Consider the following 17,958-nt stretch of genomic DNA (forward strand, 5'->3'; position numbering starts at 1 on the left):
CTCGTACCCTGATTCCTCATCACTAACCCTAAGCCTTTGTTGCTGACCCAAAGCTCAACTCCTTACGTTGACCATGACCCTGACCCAGACCCAGACCCTGAACTGTGGGAAATCATTGGTGTCCATTGGAAAAGGAAGGACGTGCTCTGCCTTACATAGGATCTCCCTGATGCAATCATGAGATCTTCCATCACCACTGCTGAAGTCCCAGATAAAGTGGAAGGGTGTGCAGCAGGGCTGCTCCTTCCTTTTCCTGTTGCCACTGATGGCATCTCAAGCACAGGGCAGAGCTGACTGATGGGGTCGTGAATTCTTTCCTCACCACTGTGGAGTCCCAGATAAAGTACTTAGCCTGCTGCTGTAATGACTGGGTCTGTACTTGCTAGAGTTTAGAAGAATGAGGGGTGTTCTCATTGAGAGCTGTCGTACATTGAAAGGCCTAGATAGAGTGGACATGCAGAGTGTTTTTCCTGTTGTAGGGATTCTAGGACCAGAGAGTACAGCTTCAGAATAGAACGACGTCTCTTTAGCCAGTGGGTGGTGAATCTGTGGGATTATGTTGCCACATTCGGCTATGGAGGTTAACTCATTGGTTATATTTAAAGCAGAGGTTAGGTTCTTTGTTAGTTAAGGTGACAAAGGTTACGGGGAGAAAGCAGTAGAGTGGGGTTGAGGAATGATAAATTAGCCATGATATAATGGCAGAGCACACTCGATGGGCCGAATAGCCTAATTATACTCCTATGTCTTAAGGTGAAAAGCTGGTTTTAATCTTGGAACATTTTTGGAGGGAAAGGGAAATACATACAAACTGAGATATTTTGGCCAATAAATTGCTGGGAAATATTGAATTAAGAAAGCAGTAGAAAATCTATCCTCATAACAAATATAATTGTAGACACAAGGTGTTTTAGAAGAGTCTACCCTTGATAATTGATCTTCAGAAATAATGTTTATGAAGTGCTTGGGATGGTCTGAGAATATGGAGTTTTATACATTGAAGCTAGTTACTTAATGGGAAGAATATTGCTGATAGTGTCTTCTGGGGCATGTATTTCCCTATTCATTTTATGGTTCTCTTAATGGGCAATTTTTCTACAGAGTTGCAAATTATACTTTTCTGCTTGAGTCTATTTGCAATAGGAAATTTAAACTTCTTTTAACATTTATTCAACTGGCAATGTAGCATTTTACATTCCACGCTGACTGATTATGTGTAGTTTTTCATTGGTTCTATTGCATTTCTTTGTAATACTGTGAATGCCTGCAAGAAAATGAATCTCAGGGTAGTATATACATACTTTGCTAATACATTTGCTTTGAACTTTGATTAAGCCGTTGAACTTTACCATACAATGCGTAGTTTCTTGGAATGGGTTTTTAAAACCTGATGTTTACAAATGATTTATTCCATTTTCCAGGGGAAACAACTGTTGAAGTCTCCATGCCACTGCTCGTACTTTCTGGGTGCTGCTTAGTTGTCCTCGTCGTCCTGCTTGTGAATTGTGCATCATGCTGCAAAGACCGCGAAATAAATTTCAAGGTGAGTACGTAGGATGCACCTTGGTTTCTCTGTTTTCATTGAACGGTGACATTTAAATTGCGTTTGCATTGCATAATCAATATATCAGTAAGGGCAGAGTTGTCCTATACTGCAGGTGGCTGATTCAGGAGCACCATTCAACAACATAGCTTGGTTTAGATTTTCTTTCTCAAATGTGAACACCAGCCACAAGAAGAAGAAAAAATTCCTGAGGCTGTCAAATGCTTATTCGTGCATTCCACACTGACTGATTTAAAAGTCTTTTGGGAGCAGAAGAAGGGTGTGGAATCTGTATCTGTTAATTGAATGTCATTATGTGCAGTTAATATTCTCTTTTTTTCAAATTTCAGGTTGCCTGGGGTGAAATTTCTTCTTAGTTTATGTTTGGGCTTCAGTCGTTGCAACTCCTTTGTTGTAGTATTTTCAGATGATTGCTGTGCAGAGTTGAATGTGATGAAAAACAGAAAAACAAAAAAAGATGTGCATTAATCATGTGATATATTTTTGTTGTAATTAAATACAGTTTAAATTGGTATTATTATTGTCACATGTACTGAGGTAGAGTGGAAAAACTTATCAGAAAGGCCTGGATAGAGTTGATGTTCCTTATAGTGGGGAAGCCTGGGACCACAGGACACTGCCTCAGAATTGAGGAACGTCCACTTAGAACATTTGAAAAAAAATTTCTTTAGTCAGAGAGAACTCATTGCTACAGATAGCTGTGGAGGCCAAGTCTTTGGTATATTTAAAGTGGAGATTGATAGGATTAAAAAGGGTGCCAAAGGTCATGGGGAAAAGGCAGGAGAATGGGGTAGAGAGAGAGAGATAATAAATCAGCCATGATGGAATGGCAGAGCAGATTCAATGGGCCAAAAGGCCTAATTCTGCTCCTATGTCTTCTAGTCTAATGCCAACCATACAGATCATTTCACCACATCAGTACATTAAGTATTATATAGACATTAAGGTGCAAGATCAAAATGAGGTAAATTATGAGGTTAAATCTTATTTTTTTAGGGAATCATTCAGTAGTCATAGGACAGTGGGGTAGAAGCTGTCCTTGAGCCTGGTAGTACATTCTTTCAGGCTTTTGTATCTGCTGCCCAATATGAGAGGGAGAAGGCAATGTCTGGGATAGCTGAAGTCTTCTATTATGTTGGATACTTTACTGAGGCAGTAAGACATGTAGACAGAGTCCATAGAAGCGAGGCTGGTTTCTGTGATATACTGAACTGTGTCCAACTCTATTCAGTTTCTTGTGGCCTTGGACAGAGCAGTTGTCACACCAAGCCATATCATGTCTGGATAGGTATATTGATTAAAAAAGGGAACATAGTAAATTTCTCTAGTCTCTTGATGTAATAAAGAGCTAGTACACCTCCTTGACTATGGTGTCTATGTGGTTGTACTTCGACAGACTCTTGTTGATATTCATTCCAAAGAGCTTGAAGCTTTTAGCTCATGAGCAAACCAGTCCGTGTGCTCTGTACAGGAATGAGATCGATCAGCTGGTTGAGCGTTGTCAGAACAACAACCTTGCAATCAACATCAGTATGACCAAGGAACTGATTGTGGACTTTGGGAAGGGAACGCACCAATCCTCATCGAGGGGTCAGCAGTGGCAAGGGTGAAAAGTTTTAAGTTCTTGGGTATCAACATCTCTGAAGATCTATCCTGGACCTAACATATTGATGCAATTATAAAGAAAGCACACCAGGTGCTATATTTTATTAGGAGTTTGAGAAGATTTTGTATGTCACCAAAGACTAACAAATTTCTATAGATGTACTGGGGAGATCATTCTAACTGGTTGCAGCACCGCCTGGAATGGCGGGGCCACTTCACAGGATTGGAAAAAGCTGCAGAGGGATGGAAACTCAGTCAGCTCCATCATGGGCACTGCCTCCACAGCATCGAGGGTATCTTCAAAAGGTGATGCCTTAAAAAGGTGCCATTGCACAAGACATGTTCTCTTATTACTACCATCAGGGGATACAGGAGCCTTAAAACACACAATCAATATTTCAGAATGAACAATGGGCCATTTCATGAACACCACCTCTATATTGCTCTCTTTGCACTACTAATTTAATATTTTTATACATTATTGTAGTTTATAGTATTTATATGTATCACACCATACTGCTGCAAAACCACAAATTTTGTGATGTATGTCAGTGATACTAAACTTGATTCTGATTCTACCCCTTCCTGAAGTCTGATTTTTGTTTTGCTGACATTGTGGGGCATAGATCTGCTGCTTTCCAGGATTGTTTATAACGTGCTGGGTTGCTACAGAATTAGCGTAAGCAGGTTTTGTATAGTGCACACTCAAAATAATGCTCCATTTACATGAAGTTGAGTTCCACTATTGTTTCTCTTTCAGGAATTTGAAGATGATAATCTTGATGAAGAAAATGATTTTGTACCTCCAGCAGAAGACACTCCGTCACCTCCAACACCTGCTGAAGTATATACGCTTTCTGTTCCGAATGTTATGTTTTCTACTCCAACGCAACTTCACTTATCGAAAACACAAGGTGTGCACTGCTCTGCATTTCAAACAGCCATTTACTACTTTTTATATTTAGATTGATTTAAATGATATAGAGTACTTGACAAATGTGATCTAATAGAATACGATTACTTGGCTTTTTATTCCTGATGCTCATTTGAAGTAATCCAATCCTAAATGACATTATAATCTATAGGTTCCCCATGTCTCAGTAAAATTATCTAGTGAAGTCATCCACCAAGAAAATCCTGATTTTATTTCACAGTGTGCATTAAATAAGGTTATTTCATTCAAGTGTTTCAATTGGCCCCTTAGATTTGAAAGGGCAAACTTTGACAAGGAATTCTATTTGTGAATTTGATTTAAAGAAATACGCCCTGAAGGTACATGCATGTGAAAATCTGGTGGTAGCAAGAGCAAGTTTGGCTGTAAGGCTGTGTATAACTTCCTAATCTGTCAATGCCATTTCAAATCTGAATGGTTAGTAACAAGGCTTCCAGTTTATTCTATTAAAGAATTGGTCAATCAAGCTGCTGAATGCTTTTCTTGGAGAATTTCACAATGTTCTTGGAGAATTTCACGGTGTTCAAACTGTTGGTTAACATTTGGGGTCCAATCCGTAATAATTGTTTCAGTAAAAGTGAGCTGAGGGGAGATATGGTACAGGTTAATAAGATTATGAGATGCATGGGTAGAATAGACAGATGGTATCTTTTTTCCCTGGGTTGAAATGTCTAATACCAGAGGGCATGCATTTATGGTGAGAAGGGGGTAATTTCAAAGGAGGTGTGTGGCGCAAGTTTTTTTGCACAGAATGGTGGGTGCCTGGAATGCACTGCCTAGAGTGGTGATAGAGGCAGAAACATTAGCGACTTTAGAGACAATTAGATAGGCACATGAATGTGAGGAAAATGGAAGGATATGAACATAGACTAGGAAGGGGAGGAGGGAAGAGAAAAGAGCGGTAGTGATAGGGAATTCTATAGTCGGGGCGGATAGGAGATTTTGTGGGGAAAGATCGGGAGTCTCGGATGGTATGTTGCCTCCCTGGTGCCGGGGTCCGGGACATCTCAGATCGGGTGCAGGTTATTCTCGAGAGGGAGGGCAAGAACCCAGATGTTGTGGGCCATGTAGGGACCAACGACGTGGGTAGGATGAGTGAGGGGGTCCTGTGTAGTGAGTTCAGGGAGTTAGGTGCGAAGCTGAAGGGCAGGACCTCCAGGGTAACAATCTCAGGATTGCTACCTGTGCCACGTGCGAGTGAGGCAAGGAACAGAAGGATTATACAGATTAATACGTGGCTGAGAGGATGGTGCAGGAGGGAGGGCTTCAGGTTTTTAGATAATTGGGCTTTGTTCCAGGGAAGGTGGGATCTGTTCCGACGGGACGGTTTACACCTGAACTGGAGCGGTACTAACATTCTTGCAGGAAAGTTTGCTAGTGCTTCTCGGGGGGGTGGGGTTTAAACTAAATTTGCAGGGGGCAGGGATCCAGAATGCGAGACAGGATAGCGAGATGAAGAATAAAGGACAGGTGGGGACTACACGGTTCTGGAATATTAAGTGTGTAGTAGAGAAAGGTGAGATGGAACAAGTGATAAGGAGGACACATGGACAGAGGGATGGTCTGATGGAACATGGAGTTAAATGTGCAGAAAGAATAAGTAAATTTAGGAAGGACAACAAAATTCAAGGGGCGTATAGCCCGATGGGAGTTCGGGGAGCTAGGTTAAGCACAATAGGCAGCAATTTAAACAGGAGAAATGGGCTAAAAATTCTATATCTGAATACACGAAGTGTCAGAAATAAGGCGGATGAGCTTGAAGCTGAGGTGCGAATGGGTAACTATGATGTTGTTGGGATAACGGAGACATGGCTGCAGGGAGATCAGACCTGGGAAATGAATGTACGAGGGTATACGTGCTATTGTAGGGACAGAAATGTGGGCAGAGGGGGTGGGGTGGCCCTGTTGGTGAGGAATGAGATTCAGTCCTTTGCAAGGGGACATAGGATCAGGAGAAGTAGAGTCTGTGTGGATAGAACTGAGGAACAGTAAGGGCAAAAAGACCCTAATGGGTGTTGTCTACAGGCCACCAAACAGTAGCATGGATATTGGGTGCAAGTTGAATAGGGAGTTAACATTGGCATGTGGCAAAGGTAATGTCACAGTAGTTATGGGGGATTTCAACATGCAGGTGAACTGGGAGAATCAGGTTGGTGCTGGACCCCAGGATAGGGAGTTTGTAGAGTGCCTACGGGATGCATTCTTGGAACAACTTGTACGAGAGCCGACCAGGGACAAAGCTATTCTGGATTTAGTCTTGTGTAATGAACAGGATTTGATAAGCTATCTTGAAGTAAAGGAGCCATTAGGAGGTAGTGACCATAATATGATAAGTTTTTATCTGCAATTTGAGAAGGATAAGGGCAGATCGGAGGTGTCAGTGTTGCAGTTGAACAGGGGAAACTATGGAGCCATGAGGGAGGAGCTGGCCAAAGTTAACTGGACGGATATCCTAGCAGAAAAGACAGTGGAACAGCAATGGCAGGTATTCTTGGGAATAATGCACAAGGTGCAAAATCAGTTCATCCCCCAGAGAAGGAAGGATTCAAAGGGGGGAAAGGGGCCACAGTGGTTGACAAAGGAAGTCAGAGATTGCATAGCGTTAAAAAAAAAGAAGGAAATATGACAGAGCTAAGGTGAGTGGGAGGACAGATGATTGGGAAATTTTTAAGGAACAACAGAACTTAACTAAAAAGGCAATACGGGGAGAAAAAATGAGGTATGAACACAAGCTAGCCAGGAATATAAAGGAGGATAGCAAAAGCTTTTTTAGGTATGTGAAGAGAAAGAAGATAGTTAAGAACAATGTTGGGCCCTTGAGGAATGAATTGGGTGAAATTGTTATGGGAAACAGAGAAATGGCAGAAGAATTTAATAAGTACTTTAGATGTGTCTTCACTAGGGAAGACACAAGCAATCTCCCAGATGTATGGATGGGCCAAGGACATAGGGTAACAGAGGAAATGAAACAGATTGACATTAGGAAGGAAACGGTGATGAGTAGACTGATGGGACTGAAGGCTGACAAATCCCCAGGTCTAGATGGTCTGCATCCTAGGGTACTAAAGGAGGTGGCCCTGGAAATTGCGGATGCATTGGTAATCATTTTCCAATGTTCCTTAGATTCAGGATCAGTTCCTGAGGATTGGAGGATGGCTAATGTTATCCCACTTTTTAAGAAAGGAGGGAGGGAGAAAACAGAGAACTATTGTCCTGTCAGCCTAACATCAGTAGTGGGGAAGATGCTAGAGTCCATTATTAAAGATGAAATAGTGGCATATCTAGATAGCAGTGATAGGACTGGGTCGAGCCAGCATGGATTTACCAAGTACAAATCATGCTTGACTAATCTACTGGAGTTTTTCGAGGATGTAACCAGGAAGTTAGACAAGGGAGATCCAGTGGATGTAGTGTACCTCGATTTTCAGAAGGCATTTGATAAGGTCCCACATAGGAGATTGGTGGGTAAAATCAGAGCTCATGGCATTGGGGGGAAGATATTGACATGGATAGAAAACTGGTTGGCAGATAGAAAGCAAAGGGTAACGGTGAATGGGTGTTTCTCGGAATGGCAGGTGGTGACTAGTGGGGTGCCACAGGGCTCGGTATTGGGACCACAGCTGTTTACGATTTACATCAACAATTTAGATGAAGGCATTGAGAATAACATCAGCAGGTTTGCTGATGATACTAAGCTGGGTGGCAGTGTGACGTGATGAGGATGTTAGGAGAATTCAGGGTGACTTGGACAGGCTGAGTGAGTGGGCAGATACTTGGCAGATGACGTTTAATGTGAATAAGTGTGAGGTTATCCACTTTGGGAGTAAGAACAGGAAGGCAAATTATTATCTGAACAGTGTAGTTAGGTAAGGGAGAAATACAAAGAGATCTAGGAGTCCTTGTTCATCAGTCACTGAAGGTGAATGAGCAAATGCACCAGGCAGTGAAGAAGGCTAATGGAATGTTGGCCTTTATTACAAAGGGAATTGAGTACAAGAGCAAGGAAATCCTTTTGCATTTGTACAGGGCCCTGGTGAGACCACACCTGGAGTATTGTGTACAGTTTTGGTCTCCAGGGTTAAGGAAGGACATCCTGGCTATAGAGGAAGTGCAGCGTAGATTCACGAGGTTAATTCCTGGGATGTCCGGACTGTCTTACGCAGAGAGGTTAGAGAGACTGGGCTTGTACACGCTGGAATTAAGGAGATTGAGAGGGGATCTGATTGTAACATATAAGATTATTAAGGGATTGGACAAGATAGAGGCAGGAATTATGTTCCAGATGCTGGGAGAGTCCAGTACCAGAGGGCATGGTTTGAGAATAAGGGGTAGGTCATTTAGGACAGAATTAAGGAAAAACTTCTTCTCCCAGAGAGTTGTGGGGGTCTGGAATGCACTGCCTCGGAAGGCAGTGGAGGCCAGTTCTCTGGATGCTTTCAAGAAGGAGCTAGATAGGTATCTTATGGATAGGGGAATCAAGGGATATGGGGACAAGGCAGGAACCGGGTATTGATAGTAGATGATCAGCCATGATCTCAGAATGGTGGTGCAGGCTCGAAGGGCCAAATGGTCTACTTCTGCACCTATTGTCTATTGTGTAGGCATAAAAGATTAGTTTGATATTTGATTACTAATGCAATTTGCCAAGATATCTGGCTGGAGCTATGAGGAAAGATTTGATAGACTGGGTTTATTTTACTTTGAGTAGCGAAGGTTAAGTGGAAAGACGGGTCGAACTGAGTATGCAAAATTGAGGTTGATGGTGAAAAATCTTTCCCCATAGTAATGGTATCTTAAACCTGAAGGCATAGGTTTAATATAAAAGGCAAGAGATATCAGGATTTTTTTAAAATCTGGATGAAATCTGGAAGGCATTACCTCGGGGATGGTGGAAGCAGCCCTTAAGAATGCTTCACTATTTAACAAGCTGGTCTCCATATTCTTGCCTTAATAATCCTAAACTTGTCAAATTTATAAGTCAGGGAAATCATCCTGATGAAGGGTCTCGGCCTGAAACTGTTTATTCTTTTCCACTGATGTTACCTGACCTGCAGAGTTCCTCCAACATTTTGCAGGTGTTGCTGTAGATTTCCAGCATCTGCAGAATCTCTTTTGTTAGGGAAATCATCCTTTCTGATTCCACCCTATACAGCCCTCTAAGAATTTAATATGTATTGATGAGGACGCCTCACCGCTCTAAAGAATTGAGGTGAAGCCTGCTTTATCTATCTTCGTATAACAGACCTGCCTTTCTAGGAACTAGTCAGATGAATCTTCACTGAATTCCTTCTGTAGCAATTATTCTTTAAGAGTGGGGCAACATGGTAGCATAGTGGTTAGTACAATGCTTTATAGTACCAGCGACTCGGGTTCAATTCCTGCCCCTGCCTGTAAGTAGTTTGTCTCTTCTCCCTGTGACCGCATGGGTTTCTTCTGCTCCTCTGGTTTCCTCCCATGGTCTTCTCCAAAGACATGCTGGTTGGAAGGTTAATCAGTAATTGTAAATTGTCCTGTGATTAGGCTGCGGTAAAATTGGGTGATTGCTGGGTGGTGTAGCTCGACCGGCCTATTCCATGCTGTATTTCAATATAAAATTAAAAAATAAAAGGATTGAGGGCATACAAAATGCTCCATGTGTGATTCATATAAGGCCATATACAATTGTAGTAAGAAATCTTTGTTCTTGTGTTCAAATCCTTTAGTAATAAAGACCAACATACAATTTGTTTTCCTAGTTTCCTGGTGCACCTGAAAACTAGCTTTCTGACATAGATTGGGAGACTGCTTCACCGAGCACCTGTGTTCGGTACGCCAGAAAAAGCGGGGTCTCCCAGTGGCCACCCATTTTAATTCCACTTTTCATTCCTATTCTGACATGTCAATTGATGGCCGCCTCTACTGTCATGATGAAGCCACACTCAGGTTGAAGGAGCAACACCTTGTAATCTGCCTGGGTAGCCTCCAACCTGATGACTGATTTCTTGAACTTCCAGTAATGCCTCTTACCCCGCCCCCCACCACCTCCACCATTCCCCACCCCTTCACCATTCCCCATCTCCTTTTCATTCTCTCACCAAATCTCATTGCCTGCCCATCACCTCCCTCTGGTGCTCCTCTCGCTTTTCTTTTTCTTTTTTTCATGGTCTTCTGTCCTCTCCTATTAGTTTCATCCTTCTCCAGCCTTCTATCTCTATCAACTTTCCAGTTCTTTACTCCATCCCTTCCCCACCTGTTTTCACCTATCACCTTATGTCTGTTTCTCTCTCCCCTTCTAACTCGGACTCCTTATCTTTTTTTTTCTCCAGTCCTGTTAAAGGGTCTCAGCCTGAAACGTTGACTACTCTTTTTCATAGATGCTGCCTGGCCTGCTGAGTTCCTCCAGCATTTTGTGTGTGTTGAGTGCTAGCTTTCAGTGGCATGTATACAAGACAGCTGGGTCTCTTTGTCAAGTCAAGTCAACTTTTATTGTCATTTCGATCATAACTGCTGGTACAGTGCATAATAAAAATGAGAACGTTTTTCAGGACCATGGTGTTACATAACACAGTACAAAAAACTAGACTGAACTACATAATATTATAAAAAACAACACAGAGAAAGCTACACTAAACTGCAGACCTACACTGAACTGCATAAAGTGCACAAAAACAGTGCAGGCATTACAATAAATAATAAACAGGACAGTAGGGCAAGGTGTCAGTCCAGGCTTCGGGTATTGAGGAGTCTGATAGCTTGGGGGAAGAAACTGTTACATAGTCTGGTTGTGAGAGCCCAAATGCTTCGGAGCCTTTTCCCTGATGGCAGGAGGGAGAAGAGATTGTATGAGGGGTGCATGGGGTCCTTCATAATGCTGTTTCCTTTGCGGATGCAGCGTGTAGTGTAAATGTCCGTGATGGCAGGAAGAGAGTTCCCGATGATCTTCTCAACTGACCTCACTATCCGCTGCAGGGTCTTGCAATCCGAGATGGTGCAATTTCTAAACCAGGCAGTGATGCAGCTGCTTAGGGTGCTCTCAATACAACCCCTGTAGAATGTAATGAGGATGAGGGGTGGGAGATGGACTTTCCTCAGCCTTCGCAGAAAGTCGAGACGCTGCTGGGCTTTCTTTGCTATGGATCTGGTGTTGAGGGACCAGGTGAGATTCTCCGTCAGGTGAACACCAAGAAATTTGGTGCTCTTTACAATCTCTACTGAGGAGCCGTCGATGTTCAGCGGGGAGTGGTTGCTCCGTGCCCTCCTGAAGTTAACAACCATCTCTTTTGTTCACATTAAGAGACAGGTTGTTGGCTCTGCACCAGTCCGTTTGCTGCTGCACCTCCTCTCTGTAAGCTGACTCATCGTTCTTGCTGATGAGACCCACCATGGTCGTGTCATCGGCGAACTTGATGATATGGTTCGAGCTGTGTGTTGCAGCACAGTCGTGGGTCAGCAGGGTGAACAGCAGTGGACTGAGCACACAGCCCTGGGGGGGCCCGTGGTCAGTGTGATGGTGTTGGAGATGCTGCTCTCGATCCGGACTGACTGAGGTCTCCCAGTCAGGAAGTCTAGGATCCAGTTGCAGAGGGAGGTGTTCAGGCCCAGTAGGCTCAGCTTTCCAATCAGTTTCTGAGGGATGATTGTGTTGAATGCTGAACTGAAGTCTATGAACAGCATGAAAGTTAATGTTCCCAAGTTTCTTATTTTTTTAAAAAGAGCAATTTCAGTTTGTGCATCAAAGTGAATGGTATCGTTTTTTTCCACTTTTTAACTCATTGTTGCCCGTTCATTCGGCTTGTCTGTATCACCTTGCAGCCTGATCTCTGCTCACATTTCTACTTTGCTCCATGTCATTAGCAACTGGAAACATTGCATTTGGTCACCTCGTGTATTTTGTTCTTTCAGATTGTGAGTAGCTAGGAAAATATGGTTGAAAGATGAGGGAAGGGGGAGTGTTAAAAGAAGAGGTGGCAGAGCAATGTTAATCAAGGAATCCATAACTTAAAACTCCCTCTGCTACCCTCTGACTCTTCGACTATATACTCACCCATACTTGCTATCATAACCATGTGTCCTACTTGGGAACTTGTTCCACATTCTTCCACCCATCAATTCCCAGCTTCATGTTTCATCCCCCTTTCCCCATCAACAAACCTGCTCCCTACCTGGTTTCACCTATTGCCAGCCAGCATGTACGCCTTCCCTTCCCCCACCACCTTATTCCAGCTTCTTCCCCCTTCCTTTCCAGTCCCAGGAAGGGTCTTGGCCTGAAACATTTCACTGTTTATTCCCCTCCATAGATGCTGCCTGACCTGCTGAGTTCCTCCAGAATTTTGTTGCTTTAGATTTCCAGCATCTCCAGGATCTCTTGTGTTCATAGCTTCTGAAAATGGGACCAGATGGGTGGAGCTTAGAAACCTCTTGCAGTAAAGGCCAATATACTATTTGTCTTAATAATTCAATAATTTATGTACAGTGCCACTCAGGTTCCTCTGAACACCAAAACCCCAGTCATTCACCATTTATATAAAAAAAAAGCACTGCTTTTCTACAAAGTGGGTGGTGGTGTGCTCTGAAGGGACTGTTTGTAAGGTGTGTGGCATTTACACTCTGACTCTGGGGCACTTCCCTCACTCTGCACACATCCCTTTCAGCATGTAGCTCCACTAAAGCTTTTCAGTTTAGCTGGGCAGCTACTGGCAGAGGCCTGTGGCTGAATACAACCCTGGGTGTTCGGCTCACTCAGAGACTCCTTTTGTCTGTAGTTAAGATTTCCAGTAATTTTGCTTTCATATTTGTAATTTCCCCTTTTATGTCAATTTTTAATTTATAATTTGTATGAAGTTTTTTTTTGCTATTACGTATATGCTAAATAAAATGCAAGATGCTTTTGTTGTAAATAGTTATATTTGAATCAAGGAGAAATTTTTTTGGGAGCTGTGTTGCTGACAGTAGACTTCCTTTCTTGGGTCTAAAATTCTGTAGCAAGGGTTGACACACTGACATTTGGCATTATTTCAATATAAACATCCCACAGTTTGCTATTGTGACTATGTGGCTTCCGTTGGAATAAATAGGAGATATGTTCTGGTGTTGAAAGATCGAAACTGTATGAAACTTTTTTTTAACTAAGTAAGTTGTTCTTTTAAAATGTGTGCTTTTGGGGTTTTAGGTGTATAGAATTGATTTGGTCTTCCACCAAGGTGCAACTTTAATCATTCCATACCCAGTGACAATGTTTTCTGCTGCCTACATATCAATGTCTATAATTCCCTTCATAATGAAATAAAGGAATTGTAAAGCCTAAAGAGTCTGTTAGAATAATATCCAATTTCCTATAAATGTATCTCTGTGTTTAGAGTTGATTTATAAAGCTGCAAAGCAGCCCTATGGTGTTTTGCTATGGTCTGAAACAATAGAACCTCCATAAACTTTATGCCTTATAAACCACAATATTGAAATCATCTAAGCAAATAACATGGAGTTGTTTAATGACATATCTTATAGCTTCACATAGTCCAAATATTTGCTTGAGTTTATAGATATATTAATGATGACAATGCATTTTGTTGCATTGATAACTAACGTTTGTGTATGCTGATGTTCAATATAAATTGATTTTATTTGCCAAAGCTGCAGAAATCAGTTGTTCTCAACTCTTTTCATAACAATTCCTGTTGCCCACCCCTCAATCAGTTTAGATTTTGTTTAGATGATTTGGGTATTTAAAGCATACCTTATCCCCATGAACTGCATTGGTTTCCTCTGGGTGTTCAGGTCTTCTCCCGAAGTTCAAAGGTGTACTGGTCAGTAGGTATATTGGTCATTGTAAATTGTCCTGTGATTAGGCTAGCATTAAATCAGTGGGTTGCTGGGCTGTGCAGCTCATAGGGCCGGTAGGGCCTGTTGCATGCTGTATCTCTAGCTAGACAAATAGACAACTAGTTCAAGTTTAATTGTCATTCAACCATACATGAATATCCATGAGTACAGCCAAATGAAACAGCATTAAATTGACTCATGAATAAAAGGCATTAAATAAATATTGTTTCTGAACATAACAAAACACATGCTGCTTTACATCATTATAAATCAAATCTTAACATAGATACATTTATAGGAAATAGGATATTATTCAAACAGACTTTTTAGATTTTGCAGTTTCATTACTACTTTACGAAGGGAAATGTGGACATTGATATCTAGGCAGCAGAAGAAATTGTCGCTGGGTATGGAGTGATTAAAGTCCGTGATGTTTAAACAGCTTTAATTGGAGTACATTTATTTATGTTATTTAGCAATAGAGTGCAGTGTAGGCCTTTCCGACCCTTTGAGCCAGCAACCCCCAATAAGCACGATTAACATTAACTTAATCATGAGACAATTTTAGAAAGACCAATTAACCTACCTGATATGTCTTTGGACTGTGGGAGGAAATTGGAGCAGCTGGGGGAAAACCCAAGCATTCCATGGGGAGGATGTACAGACTCCTTACAGATGGCACTGGAATTAAACTCCGAAATGCCCCAAGCTCATTAACCGCTACGGTGGTTCCCATTGAAACTGCGCGTTTGGAAATCCCGATGGTTCAGCACCTTCTCACCTAGGTGATGGTTACCCCTGCCTCCCCTTGACTCACTGGGGCCCCAGTCCCCATGCTTTCTAGGTTTGTTTAAATGTTACATGTATTATAATTGTAAATTAAAAGCATATTGGAGCATTATTGAAATTGCACACAGTGTTCAGAAAATCTTGAGCCAGCAAAGATTAACAGAGTTTGACTATAGTGCAGGTAAGAGGGTTGTTGGACTAGAGGCGATTAGGGAGAGAGGGGTTCAAAGCCTGGAGGTTTTTGAAAACAAGGATGAGAACTCTAAAATTGGAATTTTGCTTAATTAATAGCAAGATAGATCAATGGCATAGGTTATTGATGAACAGTGTGAATGAGAATTTGAGCAGCATTAAATTGGACATGCTTGTTTAAGGAGGGCAAGTCATTTGAGGCTGGTCAGGATTGCAGTGTCAATAGAAAATAGACAATAGACAGTATGTGCAGGAGTAGGCCATTTGGCCCTTCTAGCCAGCACCGCCATTCACTGTGATCATGGCTGATCATACACAATCAGTACCCCGTTCCTGCCCTCTCCCCATATTCCTTGACCCCGCTATCTATAAGAGCTCTATCTAACTCTGTCTTGAACGCATCCAGAGACTTGGCCTCCACTGCCTTCTGGGGCAGAACATTCCACATATCCACCACTCTCTGGGTGAAAAAGTTTTTCCGCATCTCTGTTCTAAATGGCCTACCCCTTATTCATAAACTGTGGCCTCTAGTTCTGGACTCACCCATCAGCGGGAACATGCTTCCTGCCTCCAGCATGTCCAATCCCTTAATAATCTTATATGTTTCAATCAGATCCCCTCTCATCCTTCTAAATTCCAGTGTATACAAGCCCAGTCGCTCCAATCTTTCAACATATGACAGTCCCGCCATTCCGGGAATTAACCTTGTGAACCTACGCTGCACTCCCTCAATAGCAAGAATGTCCTTCCTCAAATTTGGAGACCAAAACTGCACACAATACTCCAGGTGGGGTCTCACCAGGGCCCTGTACAGCTGCAGAAGGACCTCTTTACTCCATTAGCTTTCTTTACTGCCTGCTGTACCTGCATGCTTGCTTTCATTGACTGATATACAAGAACACCTAGATCTCATTGTACTTCCCCTTTTCCTAACTTGACTCCATTTAGATAGTAATTTGCCTTCCTGTTCTTGCCACCAAAGTGGATAACCTCACATTTATCCACATTAAACTGCATCTGTCATACATTTGCCCACTCACCCAACCTGTCCAAGTCACCCTGCATTCTCATAACATCCTCCTGACATTTCACACTGCCACCCTGCTTTGTGTCATCGGCAAATTTGCTAATGCTACTTTTAATCCCTTCATCTAAATCATTAATGTATATTGTAAACAGCTGCGGTCCGAGCACCGAACCTTGCGGTACCCCATTGGTCACAGCCTGCCATTCCGAAAGGGACCCGTTAATCGCTACTCTTTGTTTCCTGTCAGCCAGCCAATTTTCAATCCATGTCAGTACTCTGCCCCCAATATCATGTACCCTAATTTTGCCCACTAATCTCCTATGTGGGACTTTATAAAAAGCTTTCTGGAAGTCCAGGTACACTACATCCACTGGCTCTCCCTTGTCCATTTTCATAGTTACATCCTCAAAAAACTCCAGAAGATTAGTCAAGCATGATTTTCCCTTCATAAATCCATGTTGACTCGGACTGATCCTTCTACTGCTATCCAAATGTGTCATAATTTCCTCTTTTTATAATTGACTCCAGCATCTTTCCCACCACTGACGTCAGGCTAACCGGTCTATAATTCCCTGTTTTCTCTCTCCGTCTTTTCTTGAAAAGTGGGACAACATTAGCCACCCTCCAATCAGCAGGAACTGTTCCTGAATCTATAGAACATTGGAAAATGATTACCAATGCGTCCAAGATTTCTAGAGCCACCTCTTTAAGTACCCTGGGATGCAGACCATCAGGTCCTGGGGACTTAATCAACCTTCAGACTCAACAGTCTATCTAACATCGTTTCTTGCCTAATACAAATTTCCTTCAGTTCATCCTTTACCCTAGTTCCTTTGGCCACTATTACATCTGGGAGATTGTTTGTGTCTTCCCTAGTGAAGACAGATCCGTAGTACCTGTTCAAGTCCAGTGATAATGATGCACCTCCTAGTTTCAGGGCTGAAGTGGCCAATCTCAACATTTAAAACTTGGTTTGGAAATTGGGTGGAAAATTGAAGCAGGAAGTAATCTCATGGGAATTTTTATATAAAATATGCTTGTAATAAAGTATATTTGATTTGTTGTTGTGTTTTAAAGGAGTCTCCTCAGCACTTTTTGCACGTCATCATCTTAGCTACATTCAGGAAATTGGAAATGGATGGTTTGGTAAGGTAAGAACTTGTTTTTTTTTCCAAGCAGCATGACAGTATCCAAATATTTGTGTATAAAAGCTAATAGTAGCAACAAAGATGCTAGATATTTAAACTTGGCTTAAAATGGGCTTTATTTACAAGATCTCCAAAATTTTGGGAGATCTTGTAAATATGACCTTTATTTTCTCCCCTGTAGGCATTAGGCAAAGTTAATAAATCTGTCATTTACAGTTTTCCAGCAGAGAAGAAATTGAGCCAAACTGGCAGTTGAAGCTCCTTGAGCTAAAATGTACAGCTTTGTAGAATTGAGATAACAATTTATTCTCTTTTGGTACTTGACAAAGAATAAAGGAATAAATTGTTTTCTACCTTGAGTTGCGTGGTTGAACATAATGTAGTGTTCATGCCTCACCGACCAGTTCTGATTGCTGACTAAGTTGACATGTTGCACTGGTTATTGAAAAGTACAATAATTGCTATTCATTTCTTTTAACTGCAATCATTTTTGAGTTACACCATAGTTAAGTTAGCAGTGCATGTGTAAATGTAAGCAAAATAACATATTTTTAAATAAAAAGACAGCATTCCTAGGAAGTTTTTAATGAGCTCATTAAAAATACATTTTGTATCATTTAAAAAAATCTATTCTCAGGAAGTAATTTGGGTATGAATAAGCATAATGTTTATATTTATAGTGCGACCGCCCACCATAGGGATCCGAATATCATCGAATGTGTGAAACCTTTGCCACTTAGCATCCTGGTAGTTACCTAACCAAACCCTGAACCAGCCACCTATGCAGTGGCTACAACAGCAGGTCACATGTTTTGTATCTGTGAAGTGTGACTTACTTCCTGACTCCCCACTATCCCATGTGCCCAAAGCCAGAATACTCTCA

The 17,958-nt window shown here is 41.9% G+C and overlaps 1 protein-coding gene across 1 annotated transcript in view; it reads left to right on the top strand.

The window, feature by feature from the left end:
• lmtk2 (lemur tyrosine kinase 2) overlaps window positions 1–17,958 on the top strand; it is a 121,736-nt gene that overhangs the window by 23,345 nt on the left and 80,433 nt on the right. Inside the window, exons 2-4 of the mRNA XM_073060177.1 lie at window positions 1,422–1,543; window positions 3,930–4,083; window positions 17,005–17,078. Of these exons, the coding sequence (XP_072916278.1) occupies window positions 1,422–1,543; window positions 3,930–4,083; window positions 17,005–17,078 (350 nt within the window). The remainder of the gene's footprint in view (window positions 1–1,421; window positions 1,544–3,929; window positions 4,084–17,004; window positions 17,079–17,958) is intronic.

This window comes from Hemitrygon akajei, chromosome 11 (genome assembly GCF_048418815.1).
Source record: "Hemitrygon akajei chromosome 11, sHemAka1.3, whole genome shotgun sequence".
Taxonomy (NCBI): Eukaryota; Metazoa; Chordata; class Chondrichthyes; order Myliobatiformes; family Dasyatidae; genus Hemitrygon; species Hemitrygon akajei.